The following is a 20,350-nucleotide window of genomic DNA, read 5'->3' as shown; positions in this document are numbered from 1 at the left end:
CCCATCCCACTAGGGACGCATCCTATCAGGACACCCATCCCACCAAGACACTCATCCCACCAGGACACTCACCCCATCAGGACATCCATCCCACCAGGACATCCATCTCATCAAGGTTTCTATCCCACCAGGACATCCTGCTGGGGACCAGCTCACCCCTCTAAGTGGCTGGCACAAACACCTCCATAGCACGAGCGCTCTCCCTCTGCTAATTTCTGGAATGAAGCTCTACTGAGGGTGTAACTGGGCACCACGGGGCCAAGGCTCCAGGACACAATCAGCCCGTGGCAGAGAGGAAACACACTTTATGAGGGTGAGGTCCTAGCACGCAGTGCTAAATACATCTGAAAGAGTTAAAACTCCAGATATACAAAGACCACAGGCTCCTGGGAGCCAGGCGGGCACCCAGCACGGGAAACCATTGATTTTTGGGGTTGCTAGCCAGCCACTGAGCAACCGGTGAGCGTCACTGCATGGAGAGAGCAACCTAACTGCTGTGGAGGGGGGAAAACGGGATTTGCATTTCTGTTATTATTATTTCTGGGGAAGGTGGTTGAGCGGGAATGGCTGCGAGCCCCCTTCGCCTCCTCAGAGACCTGAAACACGGCTGGTGGAATTGGGGCACCCCCTCAGGGCTGTAATTTATAGCAGAAGAGCTTATGGGCTGTCCCTGGCTCTGACAGGGTCCTACATCTCTGCCGGATGTCCAAGATGCTCCCGCTGCGAGCGGCTGAGGCACAGGCAGCCCCTGGTGAGCGACATTTCAGAGGCACCTTTGTTAGCGTAGAGACAAACACATAACCATACGAAGAAGGTTATATGCGGTGCTTTATTTCGAGGCCCCGGGAACCAGGGGTACGCACCCAAATCTGGTTCCAAAGACCGTCACATCGCGTTCGCCATTTATCCTTAAAGTGTTGCTCAATCTGTTACATATTCAAAAGGGATGCGACCTACTCTAATACATATTCATTTCGGTGATTGCCACATCAGGTCTTGCAACACTTTCAGCTTCTGCGCCTGCGCTCCCCCTCTCGGTGGTCGTGAGGATGAAGAAAACACTCTTCCTCAGATGAAGAAAATCATCTTCCTCACTCTGCCCTTTTCACCTTTGGGCTTCTGGCAGATCAACCTCCCGAGGACTGGTTGGATTTCAGCATTCTTTACATTTTTATGCAAACTGTTAGCTTTTTGCAAGTTTACTGCTTGTATTAGATAAAGATACTAACTCTATGTCCTGTTAACATGGATAAGATTTCTTCTAGCTCAGTAAGAGTTTTCAGCATTCCTTCCCAAATAAGGATACCTCGAGACTATACCCTGGAGCAAGCGAAATTTCAACAGAGTAGTTAGTTTTTAACTATATTTAATAGAATTGTTAGAACTATTAAGTTATTCGACTACATTTTAGTAAGACAAACTAGAGTTTTCCAACACCTTGGGTGGTTTGATATGCCCAAAGTGATGGTTGTGGCTGGGAAGAAGTGAAGTGACAGGAGGTGCTTTATCACAGCTTGAAAAAACTTGTACTCGGTGAGGCAAAGAATGATAGAATCATGGAAAGCTTCGGGTTGGAAGGGACCCCAAAGCCCATCCAGTGCCACTCCTGCCCTGGGCAGGGACACCTCCCACTGGATCAGGGGCTCCAGCCCCATCCAACCTGGCCTTGGGCACCTCCAGGGATGGGGCAGCCACCGCTGCCGGGAGACTTTGAGGAAAGCCTTGTTTGGATGCTTGTTGTCCTGCGTGCAAGGAGACACCCTGGGGAAAAACTGGATTTCAGTGTTGGGGCAGGCTGGGATGTAATCTGCCCATGAGCCAGAGCGCCGCGGTTTGGCCCGGCCGAACACCCGTGGCGGCCCGGGGCGGCCTCGAACCCACCGTCTCCGAGACAGCAGCCCCGCCTCTCTCCTTCCCCCGCTCCGCCTCCGAATGTCTCACGAAACTCGTTATCGCGAGAGGGTGGGAGCCTGCGGGCTGGGAAGGGCGGCAGCGTGACCAATGGGAGCGCGGGGCGCGGCGCAAGGGAACTTGCGCCCATAGGAACTCGGGGGCGGGCGTAAAGCCAGCCAATGGGAGTGCGAGGGGCTTGGAGGGCGGCAGGTCGGCCAATGGGAGTGCTGGGCGGGGCGTGAAGGGACCAATGGGAGCGCGGGGCGGGAGGAAGCGCGCACTTGGGCCAATGGGAGAGGGGGCAGGCTCAAATCCAGCCAATGGAAGCGCGGGGCGGACTCAAATCCAACCAATGGGAGCGCGGGGCGGGAGGAAGCGCGGCCGTCGCGCCAATGGGAGCGCGGGGCGGGGCGCGCGGGCGGCCAATGGTGCGCTCGGCGCGGGACCGGCGGGCGGTGGGGCGGGTAGGTGAGTGCGCGATGCGGCTTCCCTCGTGGCTTCTTTCGTTCCTCCTTTCGTCCCTCCTTTCGTCAGCGGCTGCTCAGACCCGTCCCGCCTGGGGCGCCATCTCCTCGGCGGGGCCCGAGGCGCGCGGAGCGGCCGCTGAGGCGGCGGAGGGGGAGCTCGGCCCGTGCTGAGGCCGCTGGGGACGGGGCCGCTTCAGGGCCGGGGGGTTGGAAGAGACCTTAAAGATCGTCTGGTCTTAAAGATGATCTGGTTCTTCGCCCGGGGGTCCTTGCGGCCCCAGGGATACGGAACCGGCTGGTCGGTGTCTAGGGGTGGGAGCTCATAATCACAGAATAGTTTGGGTTGGAAGGAACCTTAAAGATAACCCAGTTCCACCCCCTGCCGTGGGTTGGGACATCCCACTGGATCAGGTTGCTTAAAGCCCCATGCAACCTGGCCTGGAACGCTTCCAGGGATGGGGCAGCCACAACCTCCCTGGGCAACCTGGGCCAGGGCCTCCCCACCCTCATGGGGAGGAAATTCTTCCTTGAAAAAAGCAGAGTGCACTCTAAGCTGTCCCTGGCTCAACTTCTGTTTCACGGCAGGCTTTGGTAAGCTCGCAGCACCTCATAGTTGACAACCATCTCTGTCATATGTGCCTGGCAGGACATAGGAGACTTTTGACTAGTAAACCATGTATAATGCTGATGACTCTTGTGTCTTTCAGGTCAGTAAGTTTGATGCAGGGCAGCATAGCTATCTTTAAACACAACGTAGACCATTCAGACTATCCTTGAATGAGAATGGTGACTAGCCCTTTTCTGTCCACCCGTGCTCTCAGGTCTTCTCTGCCAACAGCAATGCTGGCTTCATGTGCAAAACAGGTGACAATGACAAGGGTTTCTTACAGAACAACTTGGATGCAGAACTCTGTTTCTGAACTGAGGTAACGCTATTTGTTAGTCCCTCCTAGTCAGCATTCACTCTGTATTACAGGCTTGATTTTCCAAGAGTCATCATAAAGCGTACAGAGTGATTTGCTCTCACTGTCTGGTCCCAACCTCAGGCAACAGCCCAAATTTTGTGGTGTGGTGTTGAAATGCTGTTATGTTAAGGCTTAACTGCGGATATGCTTGGTACTGGTATGTAATTAGGAGCTGATGTGGAGTGCTGGGTTCCGTCTGTGTCCCAACGTTATTCTAAACCAGAATAACAGTGAGTGGAATGGGTTGAGTGTAAGTCCAAGTGCAAACAAGGCTGCTTTTGTCTTCCTTCAATTTGGCCACGTTGTCTTATGGGACAGGAGTTAGGTCATGGAGAACAAAAAGCCAGTTCCTGGGTGCTTTAGTGCTGTTCGCTGTTGTCCCTAAAGGGGTTTCTTACTCCTTGGGAAAACTTAAGAGTTTACAGATAGGAAAAGCTTAAAAATTGCTTGGAGGAAGTATGCGATTGTCATATAAATCCATGTTCCTGGGGTGATAATATCACATAAAATTTAGTGAGGTGGAGGATCTGAGTTGTCACGTGAGGAATTTCAAATACCAAACTGATGCCCTACATAACGAGCATCGGTTTGCCACGCAGTGGAAGTCGGTGCCCAGCTGAGTTGGGTGAGAGTCAGGTGCCTAAAATAAGTACTAAGTGTTTGGAAAAGAGGGAGAGTGATGAGGTGGCGGAACTGCCAGCTGAGTCAGCGGTTTGGGGTAGCAGGGACTTGAGACCTCTGTGGGGAGCTTCAAAGTCATGGCAGACAAAAGGCACTGGTGGCAAAGACATGGTAGTGTACATTGGAAGAGGTCATTTAAAATGCTTACCGTTCACTTCTAGATTAAATAATGAACAGGGTAGAGGAGAGTCTTGTGCCCTTGTTTGTCCTTTCACAGAATGTGAGAGCAAATAAGAACAGAACTGTAAATGTGATTGTTTTTTCCAAATTTTAAAGGCATTTTTGTTCAACCTGTGTACTGTGAGAGCTCTTTGAGCCAAGTGCTTAGTACCAGTCATAAAAAGATTGGACATTTGCATGTTGACCTAACGGTGAGATTGACGACAAGGCTTCCAGGACAAAGTCTTTTTGGGAGGCAGGGGAGGATTGATTGGTGGGTAGTAGAAGAAATAATAACTTCAAGATTGTGATGTGGTCTGTTCAGGATTGTCTTGCATCAGCCTTTTGTTGCTGGGGCGAACAGGCTGTGGTACCAGATGGGGTACCAGGGATAGTGTTTCCCTATCTCTTTTTAACCTGGCCTCTCCTGATTTCCTATGTTTTTAGTGTAGCTAGGGCATGGAAACTTTCCCTCTGCTAGGTTTCATTAAACATTTAGTGCTGTGAAGATGCGCAGCAGATATTTGGGTTATTTCTGATCACTTCTAGTTGTAGAACACGGAAAATTGGGCAGGGAGAGACCTCAAGAGTTGACCCCAATGATGTCTCTGCTCCTGGCAAGGAGTCAGTAGATCTCCACCTTTTCTGTTTCCTGCCTGTCCTGCTCTTAAAAAGCGCCGGTGGCAGAGTGTCTGCTTCCTTAGAAGCAGCTTATTTCAGTGTCTGACATCCTATAAATGTCATTGTGCTTTCTCTTGAAAACAAACAAAAACTTGGCCACCTGCTCTTTGATTTCCACCCCAGCATTTCTCAGTCAGTTCCCTGCTCTGTAACACAGGGATCACGTTGCTGACTTCCTCTCTGAAATGTCTGGATGTCTGTTCATACAAAGTGCTGTGTGAAAGCTCGGTATCATTACTGCTGTTCACACAGAATTCCCCAGGCCTGCAGAACAAGCCTTTTACTTATTCATGTTTAGCTTTGTAGACAGAAGCTGCTGCACTCTCTGACCTGACAAAAAATGTGCTTTTGCCTCAGACCTTGGCTGCAGCAAGTAAAGAATTGCCTGTTTTCTCTTACTAGTGTGTTCTTGTGTCTTCCAAAAGAAGCTGATCCCAGCTCATCAGACTGGGTCTCCTGAGCACTCTGGGCAGGAGCCTCTGTCAGAGAGCAGTCCTGGATGATTTCTTCTTCCTTACCCATTTTCAAGACTCTCATTGCAGCTTGTAGAGCTGGATTGGTCTATCAGCTGTTCTGAGCTCAGTGGATGAGGCTTTCCTTCTCCCCTGTGAAGTCTTCCTCCTTTTTTGCGAAGCACTAGAAAAAAATTTTAAAATTTATTTTTTTAGTCTGTTTCTCAAAGTTAATGAGTTAAGTGGCACAAAGCCTGTCAGTATGTGACGTATGACAGACGCTTGCACACACGTTGGGGTAGTTCAGCTTTGCGTCTTTCTGGGGCTAGTACAGTAAAAAATTCATTATGGCCCTATTTGGAGTGTGATAGCTACAGCATTCTTCATTAGGTAGCACTGTAGTGCTCTTGAGGAGTTCTTAGTTTTTTTTTAGGGAATAAATCATTGTTTATAATCTCTCTGAATAGACTGAAGAAACCTGTCATCATCATTTTTGGTTGTATTTTGGCTTAAATCCAGTCAGCTTATACAATATATAGCATTTATTTGTGGTTTTAAATGTTAGGGAAACATTAAACAGGGGTTTAATGGAATAGTAGACTAATGCAGTAGCTTCTATCGATAAGTCATCAAAGTTCTTTTACAGAAGAGCAGTTTCAGCCTGCCTTTTAGCTTGAAGTTGATCTGGTTTGCAGAAGTTAGTTTAATTTCTGATGTATTCCCTTTCCCTTAGGTGTCAGTTGTTGCTCCTTCCCCAGCCAGACGTGAAAATCTGCCACTGCTCTGCTCGTTACTGTGGCAGCACATCTTGCACAGCAGTGTTAAGAATCAGACTGCAGTCTCTCAAATGCAGTAAATTCTGTCAGAGTGGAGACAGGGTGTTCGTGCTGTTACTTCAGTCCAACTATTTTAATTCTGTCACTTAAAAAAAAAAGCTGTTTAGATTGGCTTTTGAGCTATCATTTCCAGTGCTTGGTTATAATCACAGGTAGTTTGATTCCTCCAAATAACTAGCTTATTCTGTATTTGTTGAACTTGGTTTCATCTCACAGAGTTGTTGCAATTATTCTACATGGGCAAATTTATGGGACGGACCTTATATGGCATTGATGTGGAGTCTACAGCCAAAAAGTGCAGGTTTGGGAGCAGTTTTACGGTCCACTGATTCTCCATGCTTTTGGTTTCAGTGCTCTGAGAAATTAGTGCCTTCTTAATCTTCTGCCTTTTTATCTTGTCGGTAATGAAAAGGGGAGGTGGACCGGATCAGATCAAATCAAGCTAAAGTCTGTGCTGTTCTTGCAGTCACTGCTCCTGAAGGATCTAATCGCTGTCATCTTAGTGACAAGAGTGTGGCTGTTCTGGTCAGTTTCTGCCAACAGAGGCTCCTTATGGCAGGGGTGCACCTGAGATATCACAAGTAAACAGTGGAAAGATGTTCTGTACTGCATTGCAGGCCATGAAACTGCTTATTTCAACCACCTCCCCTCTGTCTTGGTGACATGCTAATCTGTTCAAAGAAACCCAGTCTCTGCTATCTCACCTGATTAACAAGTTATGTAAATAGCTGCTTTCGGGGTCGCTCCCAGCTTTCCAGAAGTGGATGGGGAGTGCTTTTGAAAATTTCCATTCCTGGATGCTGGCTGTTAGGGTTTGTCGTGGCACCCAGGCAGCAGGGATCAGTTGCTCTTTCTAATTGCGTGTGTCTGAATGAATCAGCATGCGGTGCTTTTAAATCCTTGTCCAGACAGAGGAGGGCAGTGCTATTGCCACTGGGAGTTGTTCTTGGAAATGGTGGTGAGACTGAGTGTGAGGAATATAAAAATTGCACTATTGAATTGCTTTGATATGGTTGAGGGGTACCGAGCGATACTTGGGTCACAGGCTATTTTTGGTTTGTAAAAATGCCTTTTTGTTCTCAGTGGTCTCCCTTGAACCAGACAGTTTCCACTGATTTTACTTTTGAGTAAATTATAAACAGCTAGTGTTAAAGCTTGGATCTACTTTGTCTTATTTGACCCAGACACTTTGGGTTAGGGTGCAAATGCTATGAAAGAAACCGTTCCAGAGACTCAGAGGGTCACAGAATGGTGGGGTTTGGAAGGGCCTCTGGAGCTCATCCAGACCAGCCCCCCTGCTAAAGCAGGGTCACCTCCAGCAGGTTGCACAGGAACACATCCAGGCAGGTTTGATTATCTCCAGAGGAGACTCCACAGCCTCCATGGGCAGCTGGTTCCAGTGCACAGTCACCCTCGCAGTAAAGAAGTTTTTCTTCATGTTCAGATGGAACTTCTGTGCTCCAGTTTGTGTGCTTTGCCCCTCATTCTGTCGCTGGGCTCCACTGAAAATTGTCTGGCCCCATCCTCCTGACCCCCAGTATTGATACAGGTATTGAAAAGCATTGATAAGGTCCCCTCTCGGTCTTCTGTTCTCCAGCCTAAACAGACCCAGGCCTTTCAGCCTCCTCATAAGAGAGATGTTCCAGTCTCCTCATCTCTGCGGCCTTTGCGGGACTCTTTCTAGTCATTCCTTGTCTTTTGTGAGCTGAGGAGCCCAGAACTGGACACGAGACTCCAGATGGGGCCTAGGGCAGAGCAGAGGGGGAGGAGACCCTTCCTTGACCTGCTGGCCACATTCTTCCTAATGCGTGCGTATCTATGTGTCTCCATTTATAATAGATATAAAAATATATGGATATATAAGTATTTTATACCTCAATTAATACTAAATTCTTCACTGAGACTTCTCTGCGTTCACTGTCCTTTGTATCAAGGCAATATATGAACTGTCATATGGCATCTGCATCCACTTCTTCCAGTCCATAGATCTGGCTTAAGAACGCTGTCCTGCAAGGCAAGCTCTCCAAGACCACTTGAAAGTATTGCTTGATATTCGGTGCTTGGGTAGGATGGGCCGAAGAGTATCCTGTTTCTGGAAGACCTGCTTTGGCTGGTCTGTCCATGTGCCCAAGGTATAGAACTGTTTGTAGCTGAAGCAAGAATTTTCTCTCTTTCTCTGAAGGTGTTTTTACATCTTGAGTGAAACCTGCAACAGAGATGGATACCGATGGCTTTGGAGAGCTCCTCCAGCAGGCAGAACAGCTTGCAGCTGAAACAGAAGGTATCTCTGAGCTCCCTCACGTAGAACGCAACCTGCAGGAGATCCAGCAGGCTGGGGAGCGCCTGCGATCCCGTACTCTGACCCACACTTCCCAGGAGACTGCAGATGTTAAGGCGTAAGTACAGAGCACTGGCATCGGAAACGTTACGCAGAAGGTAGAAGCTGTTCATGGGTTTGTTTTGTAATGTGTGGGGAGTCTTGCCAGGAGCGTGTACCCAGGAGAAACAGAATGACTGCAAAGCTGGGGTTTTTCCCCTCCCATCTTTCTCTTACTTACAAAATAAACCCAAAAACCAGTAATGGAAGGATTTATCAGAAGAGCCACTATTCCTGATTTAGGACACTAAATCCAAGCAGTGCAGTACCTTGTTCTGGCCACTGCTGAAGACATTTACCAACATGCTGTGGGATTTTTCTGTCTGGAAGGACTTGGCAACCGTGCAGTACTGCAGTGGAACAGCAGAAAGAGTTCAGCAGAGCCAAGGTGGTTGGATACACAGTGGTTTCTGTGCAGTTTTCATAGCACAGCGGGGAGCACTGTCTGTACATGGCTAGCTGCTGGCCTAACTACTGGCAGTGAATTGGTGTTTGGAGGTCTATCTGTTCAATACTCATTTCATACCTGTATAATTTCTTCCTTATAGATCTGTTCTTCTCGGGTCTAGAGGGCTTGATATATCTCACATCTCTCAGCGACTCGAGAGTTTGAGTGCAGCCACTACCTTTGAGCCTCTCGAACCTGTGAAGGACACTGACATCCAGGTAGGGGATTTCTGAAATGTGAATTATGCTGCCTTTCTAACTCTTGTGGCTGAAAGCTCTTCTAAGGCTATTGCAGAAAGAGTCTTGCTCTGTTTAATTTGCTGGCCAGAGGAAGTGCAGAGGAGAGATGCTGCTTTCAGTGATTAGAGAGGTTGAGTTACCCATAAGAAGCAGCATTAAGTACCAGATCCGCAGGAGTATCTTCAGTTCCAAACTCTTGCTGAAGTCAAGAGGTACTGGGTATGTACTTACTGCTTTTGTGGACCAGTCTTTGTTGGCTTTGCAAGCCTAAATTGCACAGGAACACCTCTCCCCTGTCATTTTGAGACTTGTTTTTGTCTGACTGGAAGAACACACGTAGAACCATTTGGCCATTTTGAGGTTGGAATAGGAGACATTTAAGTCCATTCTGCAAAAGAGGCGAGTATAACTTCTTTCATGGAATTTCACGTGTCGTATCCTTCTCTTGGTAGCAGGCTGGCTTTGCCACATTTCATGTGCTTTACCAGTGTGATTTCATCTGGTAAATTTTCCTGTACATTATCTTCCACGGTGCCTTAGAAATGAACGTGACCCATCTATTTTTGCTCTGTGTTAGCTGCCTGCCCTTGTAGAATATCTTCATGATGAAGAAATCTGCGCTATTTCTTACTCGGTGAAGAGCTGGTTGTGGAATTGATGTTGTAGGTTGCATTAAAGATAACAGACTGAATTACTGGTTAATCATTTTGCAGCTTATGTTCTTTCTCCTTACTAGCAGGTGGCTAAGTTAGGAGGGTCAAAGAGTTGTAAACTCTTTGTTTTTGCAGAAGTAGTATGCCTTGGACTACTTGACTTCAAAGGGGAAAAGGAGAGAAGGGGGAGGTGTGTGAAGTTTCCGTATTTTTTTCTAATGATACATTTTATTTGGGTATTCGGTGCTGTCCATTTTGAGTGGACAGACTCTTAGCCTAGCCTCATCCTAACATTAGGAGCCCCATAGTCTTCTGTCTTTAGGCAGGTTTACTTAATTCCCTGTTCTCTGAGGCCCACAGCCTTTCCAGCAGGCAGTGTGTGTGCCCTGGGGCCTGCAGTGTGAGCAGCACTTCTCCATGTTGCAGCTGCCTCAGTCCTCGTGGGCTGAAAACACAGAGGGGTGATTGCCAGTGTGAGAATGGACTGCTCAGAGCATCTGTCAAGTCTCTGAGATGGCATTTCCTTTGTACTTTTGTACCTCTTCACTTGCTCGCAGTTCCTAGTATATTTGGCTATCTTCTCTTACCCTCCCCAGATCGTTTTCCCCACCTTTTCCACTAAAAATCAGTGCACTGTGAAGACTTTATCTATTGCATGATCACAGAGTAAGAGTTCTAGTCCACTGGCACTGTTCACTTTCTGTCTTTTTTTCATTTTATTCCTTTGTTCCAATTTCTGATGTTGTTGTATTTCTGATTGGAGATGTTAAACTTGGTACGTGTCTTCCTTGACCCCATTCTGTCTAGATTTTTTTCAAGAATGCTTCCTTTCTTTTTTTGTTGTTAATTCTTTGATTTCTGATGTTTTTCCTTTCCACTTTAAGAGCAATTTTATTGTAGATTCTCAAGCCTGGAAGCGGTGGAGGTCTGGACTCTTTGGATCCAAGATTTGTGGCATAAGGGAAAACAGATAGGAATGCATTAATACACTTTACTTCTATTTTACTGGTTACCTAATCAAAACATGAAGGCTTTCTTCTCCCTTAATTATACCATTTCTGAAGGCCTTATGATTTGAGATAGTGATTCTGGTATATTCTAGTGATCTTAGTGTTCTTTCTCATCTCCAGTGTATTTTTGCTTATGACCCATATCAGTATTTGAAAAGTTTTCATTAGAATGCATTTATTTCTTTAAAAAAAGTAAGTGTTTAAGTTTGAATTCTTGTGAAGGCATTCTGGAAAGTTTCTTAAATATTTGTCTGTGTGTTTAGGTACAGAAATGCCTGTCCAGCCATCACTTTCAGTCTGCCTTTTTGATAATAAAGGTAATGATATCTTTGGTCTCATAGAGACAATTAGAGATGCAAACATTTTGAAATACAAGCTGGATGCTTTTTCCTTTGTATAAGGCATTTTAACTGGCTGAACATTTTTATATGGTCTGTTACTCCATGGGGTTCTAGTAGAGCTTGACATGAAGCACGTGTGTAAGTCATCCAGTAAATATGAAAGTTCTCATTCCTTGTTTTCAAGCTTAATAAAAATGTTTAAGATTCTGAATAAATATTGTGCTTTTTACATAAATTTATATTCTGAATATAGATAAAATTGTATCCTCCTGTTTAGGAAAAGTTTAAAATTTAGCATAATGCCAGTGCTTAATTGCAAATCAATGTGTTTAAATGGCCAAATTGGCCAATGAGATTCAGCCCTTCCTTTACAAAAACAGCTAAAAAGTACAAATGAAAAACAAGATTAAAATCAATAATTTAAATTAAAGTTCCCTGGTTGCTGTTTTGAATCATGATTAACACTGGTGATTTAATCAGTGTTCACGTTAATATAAATCTAACTACTCGTGTTTGAGGCCTAATACACGTGTGCTTTGAATCTTTAATTTTTGTGCGGGTCATGTGCAGAACGCATGCATAATAAATGAGATAAAACCAGTTTGTGGTGGGAAGCACGGCAAGGTGCTCAGTGGTAGATCATCTGAAAGCACATGAGTAAGGTGTCAGTTGTAAATGTGTCGTCTCTGTTTGTTTTGCAGTTAACAGGCACAAGGGTTTTCATATGGTTGTGCAGAACCTCATTCTCTGCTCTGTCTGAGAATACCTGCAGTCAAACCTCAAGCTGCTGGATGATGCTGACAGTGCTCTGTTACCTGAGAGTGGCTCGCTTGGAATATGGACAGGTCTCTGCACGCATCTGTAGGTTCTGGCACACAGCCAATCATCAACAGGATCTTGTCCTTTCAGAGCAGTTTTTATTAAGTTGTTATTAGTTACGTGAGACGACCTTTGCATTACGCACTGCTGCTTGGCCACTGATTAGCTCTGTTAACCAAGGAGGTCGTAATTATTTGATGCTTTAGATAAAGGTGTGCTACAAAAGCTGCTTCCTTTGGTACTTTCTTCAGTGGTGACTGTTGGGGTTTGTTTTATTCCTACTAGTTAATTAGCTTCATGAGGCTTCTTCAAGCTTGTGTTTATTTTGGGCCAGACATAGCTATCCCCTTCCAGCGTATAAAGTTCTCCCTCTGTGAGTTGCTCCCACTGGATCCTCGAAGGCAGTGTGCAGGGTGGTACAAGGAAGGGATCTGGTCTATTGTTGTGCAGGACTTTACAATTCCTTTGTACAGGACTTTACTGAGTAACGGCAGAGGAAGAGTATTTACATAAACATGCTGGCAGGCTTTTATTCTTTGGATAGGGAAGGGCTGTTCTGTATGACGCCTGCAGTCTGCACTTTTTAGCATTACTATTACTTTCTTTTTAACCAACAAAAACTTCTTCCTGAATGCTTAATGTGGTTGGTTCATAGTTTGTCAGCATTATAGGCTCAGCTGTCCTTTTTCAGTCCCATTTTTTCATGATGCTCAGCACACCTACTCACAAGCCTGTGTAGTTTGCAGCAGATCTATTGAACCTTAAATCCTGTCTGAAGCTTGCTTATCATTCGTAGAGTCTTTAGTGCTTTAATTATTCTCATGTGTGGTGTCCCTGAAGTTCAGTTTGAGCAGGTAGTGTTATCAGTTCATAAATACTTTACAGTATCATTTGATTAAAAGGCTGACAGATTTTTCCAGGGAAGCCCCTGGAGCTACGAGGCTGTGCACCCTTTTTGCCTGTAAAGCCGCAGTGGGGCTGCATCCATACAGCTCGTGTACGGCACAAGCACAGGAGGAGGAGGTGCCTCTGGAGCTGGATATGGGCACTTGTGCCAGAGACACAGACCTAATGCTTATCCTTTGCTGACTATTGCAGTTATCTGAAGATTACAAATACAATTAAATCTTTATTGTATGAATTTTAGGTTTCTGCTGACTTTTAAATTCTAGCAAAGCTCTTACAGCCTGAAAGTGCTCCTTGGACATCCTGCCACGTGCTCCCACATCTTCCTTTGCATCCAGTCATTTTTCTTGAGCTTCTCCAGCCTTCTTACCCAACCTATATTTACTTACTGTCTCTGTTCTTTCTTATGTTGTGGTCTGTTCTAGCAGCCTGTATGTGGGCAGCATGAAGAGGTGTGGTAGAGTCTCCTCTCTGTCAGCACTGCAGAAGAATTATTCCAGGAAATATCTTGGGATTTCTTATATAGGGAGTAAAACAGCAGGAAAAATCGGAGAGGAACATCCTAGGACATGAAATGCCAGGATGTTGATGTGAGATGTTCGGAAAGTGTTAAGAGATTCTAGGAAATAACCTTAAGAGAAGCCTCAGCTTGGGTTAACAAGCAAGAGGGACTTTCTGTACTGAACCTCTTTTAAATGGTACTCCATAGTGCTGACTAAGAAGAAGTGCACCAAATTGCAGATCAGTTAATTATCTGAATTATTTATCAGTTGTAAAGTGTAGATTGCTTGCACATAAAAGGGTTGCCAGTCCAGGAAATGTCTCCCACTAGAGCAGAGGGCCGGGAGGATCATGAAAAAGATTTTAGGCTTGCCGTTAATTATGGGAATTTTTATTTTTCCTCTCTTATTTCAAACACTGTTCTTAAACTGCATACAACACCACAAACACTTCTCGCAGCAAATACAGTTCTTAATGATTCCTATGTCAAGAGTTTATAAAGATCAAGAATTTCTAATTTGTCAAAAAGCTAATTTTGGCAAAACCTTTTCAAAGTTGAATATGATAGTCGAGTGAGTCTTGATGCTCTGTTTAGCACATATATGCATGTTGGTTTTTTTGTTTGTTTTTTGTGGCTTTTAAAATCCCAGGTAAGGGTTGATTGTGCAAGGTCATCTCTCACAGATGGAGTATGTGTCTATAAATGTAATGTTGACGTTCTGTTCAGGAAAGGTATTTCTTCACTCTTCCAAAGATCATAGAAACATAGAATTGTTTGGTTGGAAAAGACCTTAGAGATCATAGAGTCCAACCGTACCTGTCCACTACTAAACCACATCCCTCAGCACCACATCTATGGTGTTTTAAACATCCCCAGGGATGGGGACTCAACCACCTCCCTGGGCAGCCTCTGCCAGTGCCTGAGAGCACTTTTGATAAAGAAATGTTTCCAATCTGAACCTCTGCTGGCACGATTGGAGGCTATTTCCTCTCATCCTATAACTTGTTACATGGGAGAAGATGCAGACTATGCTATTTTCTCCTAGTGAGCGCTGTTGCAGCAGACCTCTCTTGGCTCTTGGTAATGGGCGCAAGAGGAGGAATTATTACAAGTGTGTGGTAAGGCTGTGCTGTTGTAACATGGAAACTGGAACCTGGTTCTTGCACATATGCCCGTTGATTTATGTGTGAATGTTGGAGGGATTCACTGCTGCCCTACCAAAGGTGTCCAGTGCAGGCTTAGTTGCAGGATCAAGGCCTGAGTTATTCTGACTGAGGTAGTTTAATTACAGTATACATTATGCTTTATTGTGTGCTTTGTTTTGAACATGTCATGTTGGCTTGATACTATGTTTAGTCCACCCATATGCTTGTTTTGAAATGCCTAAGCCCAAAGTCGTGGTGGTAACTTTAAGAAGTGGTGTTGCTCTCACTTTTTTAAGCCTTGGTCCAGATCTTTGAAATGAATGCTAGGAATGGACACAAGTTTCCCTTGCGTGTGTTGCTTATCTGCTCAGAAAACTTGAAGTGAAGTCCTGGCTCCATTACTCTGAAAGATAATTTTTGTTGAATTTGCTTGTTGGTACAACAGTTTCACCTTGGCCTTCTGATTTCAGCAGAACTGGAATTAAAGGTTGTATACCTTTATAATGGTTGGACTCAATGATCCAGTGGGTCCTTTCCAACATAGTGATTCTATGATTCTATACCAGGGTTTGGTTTTGATTTCTGGTGTGAATTTTCAGAGTATTGACTGAGCCTCTGGAGATCGCAATACAGAAATAAGAGCTTTTATCTAAATGAGGGCAAAAGGTTAGACTGAAAGCTGTCCAAGTGGCAACTAAAGCAGACTGAAATTAAGCATATAGGATATTTTCAAGTTTGAATTTCAGAGTGCTGTAACAGGCTTTGTATCAAAGGCAGCCTTGACTCCTGTTGTAGTGTTGGTAGAATCTGGGTCCCAGGATGCTCGCTCCAGCACATCTGTTCTGTTTGTGTGTGTATATGTGTGTGACTCATAATTTAAAAATGATTACTCTGAAATCAGGTACTGAAAGGGTGCATTATTCAACCAGTGAGCTCTTACCGCTATTTTATATTGCCATTTGTGATATACTTTGTGGTATCTGCCAGAATAATACCAATGCCTGTGGTAATCTACTAGAGTGTAACTAAAATCAGAGTTTATAAATGGAAATGCTGACACAATCTTAAAGGGGCAACCTCAAGTGCTGCTCACCATCCATTGTTTGCATTAGCTTAGCCTGGAAATGCATTTTTTCCTTTTGCAGATTTTGTCCTTTCCCATTTGCCAAACATTGATTTCTCCCCCCTCAAGTCCTTCAGTTCTAATGGAGCTTGAAATTAAGGTGGCTTTATTTTTCTGTCGCTTCCTTGTTCCCCCTAATCGATGATGCCAGCACAGCTGTGGGGACCTTTTAACCATTGCAGAGCCAGGACAGCGAACACAAGGACAACCTTCTGCCTTGTGTTTTTAGGTTTGGTCATTAGCTGTTCCTTTCTTGCAGTCCAAATGAAAAATATTATTCGTGGTTGTAGTTGGGTATTCTTTTAAAAGTTGTGTTTAAAACATACAAAGGCTCTCAGAAGTCATTTTTCTCCTCCCAGTACCAGCGCATGCTGGTATTAAACCCTGATGTCTCTTTTGCCTAGATTGTGTCATGGATTTCATTCAGGATTTGACCCTTAATGTATACATTTAGGCATCTAAACCAAGAACATAAATATACTCTTAATTAAATGTGCCTGGAGGCAGATCTAACACAATTGAAGAAAGCGGTGATGTGGAATGAATATTTTGACAGGCAGCAAATGGAGATAAGGGATGGGGATCTTGGAAGTCTAGATGACAAACTTCTCCATCTCATCTCTGATGTGTTTGCATTTCCCTGTTCTTTTAGGTAACGTGTACTGGTTTTACATAAATCTCTAAGGGAAAACTGCAGCCTGCCTGTGGTTTTCTGCCAAGCAAGGAGACTCACAAGGGCTTCTGCAGCAGGCAGCTGGGGGCTCGGTGGCCCTATCTGCCACGTCCCTGACACAGAGTCTCCCAGGGCGCCTCTAATTGAACAGACTGGCCCCGAGCCTCCCAAGACCTGTGTTGATCAAAGAATGCCCTGGGCAATGCCAAGGCGTATAGACTAGAGTGGGACTGGGCTTTAAGAGTGCAGGCTTCTCTGTTTCGTAGCCGGTGTGGGTTGGTTTTTCATTAAAGCTCCTTTTAGCATTGGTAGGTGTGTGAATAACACCATGTAAAGGAAGTAGGGGGAAAAAAAGAAGCCCAAAACACTGGGAATCTATTTGGGGGATTTGAGCATTGGTTTTTTTCCTTGTCACTTTTTTCCTTCACATGCTTAGTTTACATTTTAACAGCATTTTTTTCTAGTTTTTGTTTCTAGTTTAATAGCATGACTTACTAGTGCAGTTTCAAATTACCCTGGCTGGAGCACCTCTGCTATGAAGATGGGCTGAGAGAGTTGGGATTGTTTAGCCTGGAGAAGTGGAGGCTCCAGGGAAGCCTTAGAGCAGCTTCCATTACTGCTCCAGGAAAGCTGGGGAGGGACTTTTTACAAGGGCATGGAGTGACAGGATGAGGGGGAATGGGTTTAAATTGGAAGGAGGAAGACTTAGGTTAGACATTAAGAAGGACTTGTTCATGATGGGAGTGGTGAAGCATTGGCCCAGGCTGCCAAGAGCAGTGGTGGCTGCCCAACCCCATAGGGGTTCAAGGCCCAGGTTGGATGGGGCTTTGAGCAACTGGATCCAGTGAGAGATGTCCCTGCCCATGGCCGGGGATTGGAACTGGGTGATCTTCAAGGTCCCTTCCAACCCAAACCATTCTATGATTCTATTAATCGTGTAAACACACGCACCACCACAAAAGCCAAAACCATGGCACATTTAATGCAGACTGCTCTATGGCATTTTGTTAGTTGTCCAGTTTACAGTCACTCATTAAATGCTGTGATACTGGATTATTTCACGTTTCTTTTGTTTGCTTGGTTGCATGCTAACGGGTGTAATTATGTGGTGATCTTCCAGTTCATCATGGTTCTGATCACGGAGAGAGGAGACATGGTCTGCCTTTCCCTTTCGTCAGGGATAAATGAGAGAGTAGGAAGAGGGACATTTCAAAACTTTTATGCTAATGCAAGGTCACGAGATAGAAGAATTGAGGACTCTTGTTCTAGTAGCTGTGTTTATTGATCTATTTAAATTCTGCTATGTCCTGGCACATTTTATATTTCCTGTCTGCTTAATCCAGATATGTTCTTTGCATCTTAAATAGGTACGACTGTAGACTTTTAATAAACAGCTTAGAAGTATATGTCATAAACATCTTAAAACAGAGACCAGATTTAGAGTCATAACACTTGACTTCATTCTCCCCCCTTTCTTCCCTCTCTTTCCGCTGCATAGCTCTGTCCTTTGATGAAAATTGTTCCAATTCCTAACTGAATGTTAACTCGTACCCCTGTGAGGGGGCAAATGTGGTATAAAAGGGAATTTGGAGATGACATATCTTGTGATGAGCTGCAGATATCTCTGCTTCTTTAAATAGCATTTACATGTGGTAAAACACCGCATGTAGCTGAAACTAAAGCGAACCTCGACTGGTAGGATGTGATTATGTGAGGTCAGATTTCACTGAGACCTTGCTTGGAGCAATGTTACTATTGCAATAAGTACTGTGAGATCATTAATGACTTTCAGCATCCATGTTGCATCTTACCAGGAGGGCAGCACTTCTGGCAACATGGTACCTCTTAATGTCACACCGTCCCATTAATTTAGTGCTGGCTGAGGTCTTGTATTGACTGCTGACCTAGACAGTGTGTGCTCAGCATGTGCAAATGAACTATTGGAATTAGTGTTTGCAAGCTGCTGGAAAAAATTTAGTGGAATGGTTTCATCTCTGCAGTTGTACAAATTGGTGAGAAGGGATGATGCTGAGATGCAAATTCTTGCAGCCTGGCAATTTGCCACCTCCATGTATCATATGATAGAGCAATGGCTTGGGCTAAAGAGGTTGTTTTATTTATTTATCTGAGACTCAAATGTAGCTTTAGCAAAGCACCACTCCCTATTGTTTTGTAAAATATTGATATTTGGTTTTGAAACCATTACAAAGAAAGCGTAGACTTTAAGGGGAGAGGATTTGGAGATTTCCAATACATTGATTGTAGCTCTGAAATAAAAGATCTGCGTGACAGTGCTGGAATTTAACAGTGGAACTGGTTATATGCATAAGTGAACCCCATTTATCTTTGTTGCATTTAAGGAGTAGGGGTGGGGGAGGAGTGAAAAATGAACAAGAAGGTAAATTTGACTTCTAAAATTTTAACAGCGTTTTGGGTAGTATCAGCATAAGGCCATGGTTTGAAGTGATAGTTTATTTTTTCCTTTCTAATGTATTTGGTTTTGAAGTAGTCCAGTTCTTGTCTGATTTGACTGTGGTTCTTCTACTGTCTCTGTGGAAATGGGAAATGCTGTCCCTGAGCTTTGGACAGCCCTGCTTGTCGCCATGCACAGGTCTTGACGTGAGGACTTCTCACACGTGGCTGAAGCCTTCAGTCCCGGTGTTGTAGTTGGTTAATGGGTTTAAGGTTTGGGTTTGAAAAATGAACGTATATCTGTTTGTCAGTGTGGCTTTTCAGTTCTTCTGAAAGGAGAAATAAAGAAAATTTCCCAGCTGCAATAGCAAAAAGAGAATTCTGATCCTCAGCAAACTTTTCTGAAATGGGACAGAGTGGCTTGGAGCTGACCTGTACAGAGAGAGGTGTCTTTGTTACCTTTCTCCTGAACTGCTGTTTTGGAGGTATTGGGGTTTTTTGCACATATTTTTGTTTCCTGAGTGTTGTCTTGAGCATCTTTCTCAATTAATACGTCTTGGTGCCATGAGCTATACAAAACAAATCTCTTTCACGAGGGAAGTTTGTATGCAAGCAAGCCAGGAACTCCTGTGACCACAAGCATCATAAAAGCGTGGACACATTCTTTCTAGTGAGGCTGTTCGTCAAATCTATTAGAAAACCCAGCAGCTGCTGCAGCCCTCGGCTCCCTCCCCTGTTTTCAAGCCCTCCTCATTTACTCAGGCCTCTTGAAAGCGTTACCTCACTGATGAAATCCAGTAGGGTTCATTACTAACCCATTTGCATGATTTAGCATTCTGGGAAAGGCCACAGGTACATTGTTGTGCAAGCCCTCTTCTCTGCTGTAGTAATTAGTCTGTTTAACTCCCCACCTAAAATCCTTAATCCTGGGCATTATCAGGCTTTGGGTTAGAATAGTCTCTAACTAATAAGTGTGTAAACTGTTTCCCAGTGTCCGCACATCAAAACTGCAGGTGTACTTCAGCTTCCCGGTGCAAAGCAGCAGCCTGAAAATCTGGCAGTTTGCAGAAGAAATGTTTGGGTGGTATGTATGGATTTGTGTTAACTTTCCTTTTTGAAGTCAAAATGAATTCTTCTGCCAAGATACGCTCCTGAAAGAAAGTTGCAGCCTTTTGAGGTGGAACTAAGGACACATGCGTTTGCTTCACTCATTTAGTTTTTTGGCACAGCTTCTGTTCTCGCTGCCTACTTTCTGTTTTCTTCCCATCTTTCTTCCACTCATTTTTTTTTCCTCACTCCAGTTGTATTTATACCCTTTGCTTTCCTACTGTGGGTTCATTTATTACCTTCTGCCCATTTTGCTCAGGTCTGTGCTTTGACAGTATTTTGGGTGGAAGACAGTCGTGTACTTTGACCTAAATTGTGAAATTCCTGTTTAAACAAAAGGCAGTTTTTGCAAAAGATCTCGTGTGGGTTTTCTGTGCACATGGAAAGGACTGAAAGAAGCCTAGGGATATGAGTTGGAAATTGCCTATGCTACGCCACTATTTGTACCTCAGCAAGTATGC

General features: G+C 44.6%; 1 protein-coding gene across 4 annotated transcripts in view; it reads left to right on the top strand.

The window, feature by feature from the left end:
- The first annotated feature begins 2,309 nt into the window (after positions 1-2,309).
- The window catches only part of NUP93 (nucleoporin 93), an 83,177-nt gene continuing 65,136 nt past the window's right edge, over positions 2,310-20,350 (top strand). Inside the window, exons 1-4 of one of the 4 annotated variants that reach the window (XM_054078835.1) lie at positions 2,310-2,361; positions 8,317-8,530; positions 9,060-9,177; positions 11,125-11,178. In XM_054078835.1, the coding sequence (XP_053934810.1) occupies positions 8,352-8,530; positions 9,060-9,177; positions 11,125-11,178 (351 nt within the window). In that variant the 5' untranslated portion in view covers positions 2,310-2,361; positions 8,317-8,351. Of the gene's footprint in view, positions 2,362-2,656; positions 2,952-8,316; positions 8,531-9,059; positions 9,178-11,124; positions 11,179-20,350 lie in introns of those variants that run through there. The other 3 variants (XM_054078836.1, XM_054078834.1, XM_009557135.2) reach the window with 3 other exon arrangements.

Source organism: Cuculus canorus, chromosome 13, assembly GCF_017976375.1.
Source record: "Cuculus canorus isolate bCucCan1 chromosome 13, bCucCan1.pri, whole genome shotgun sequence".
Classification (NCBI taxonomy): Eukaryota; Metazoa; Chordata; class Aves; order Cuculiformes; family Cuculidae; genus Cuculus; species Cuculus canorus.
Note: the sequence above shows the minus strand (reverse complement) of the source record. Positions and strands in the feature narration are given on the sequence as shown.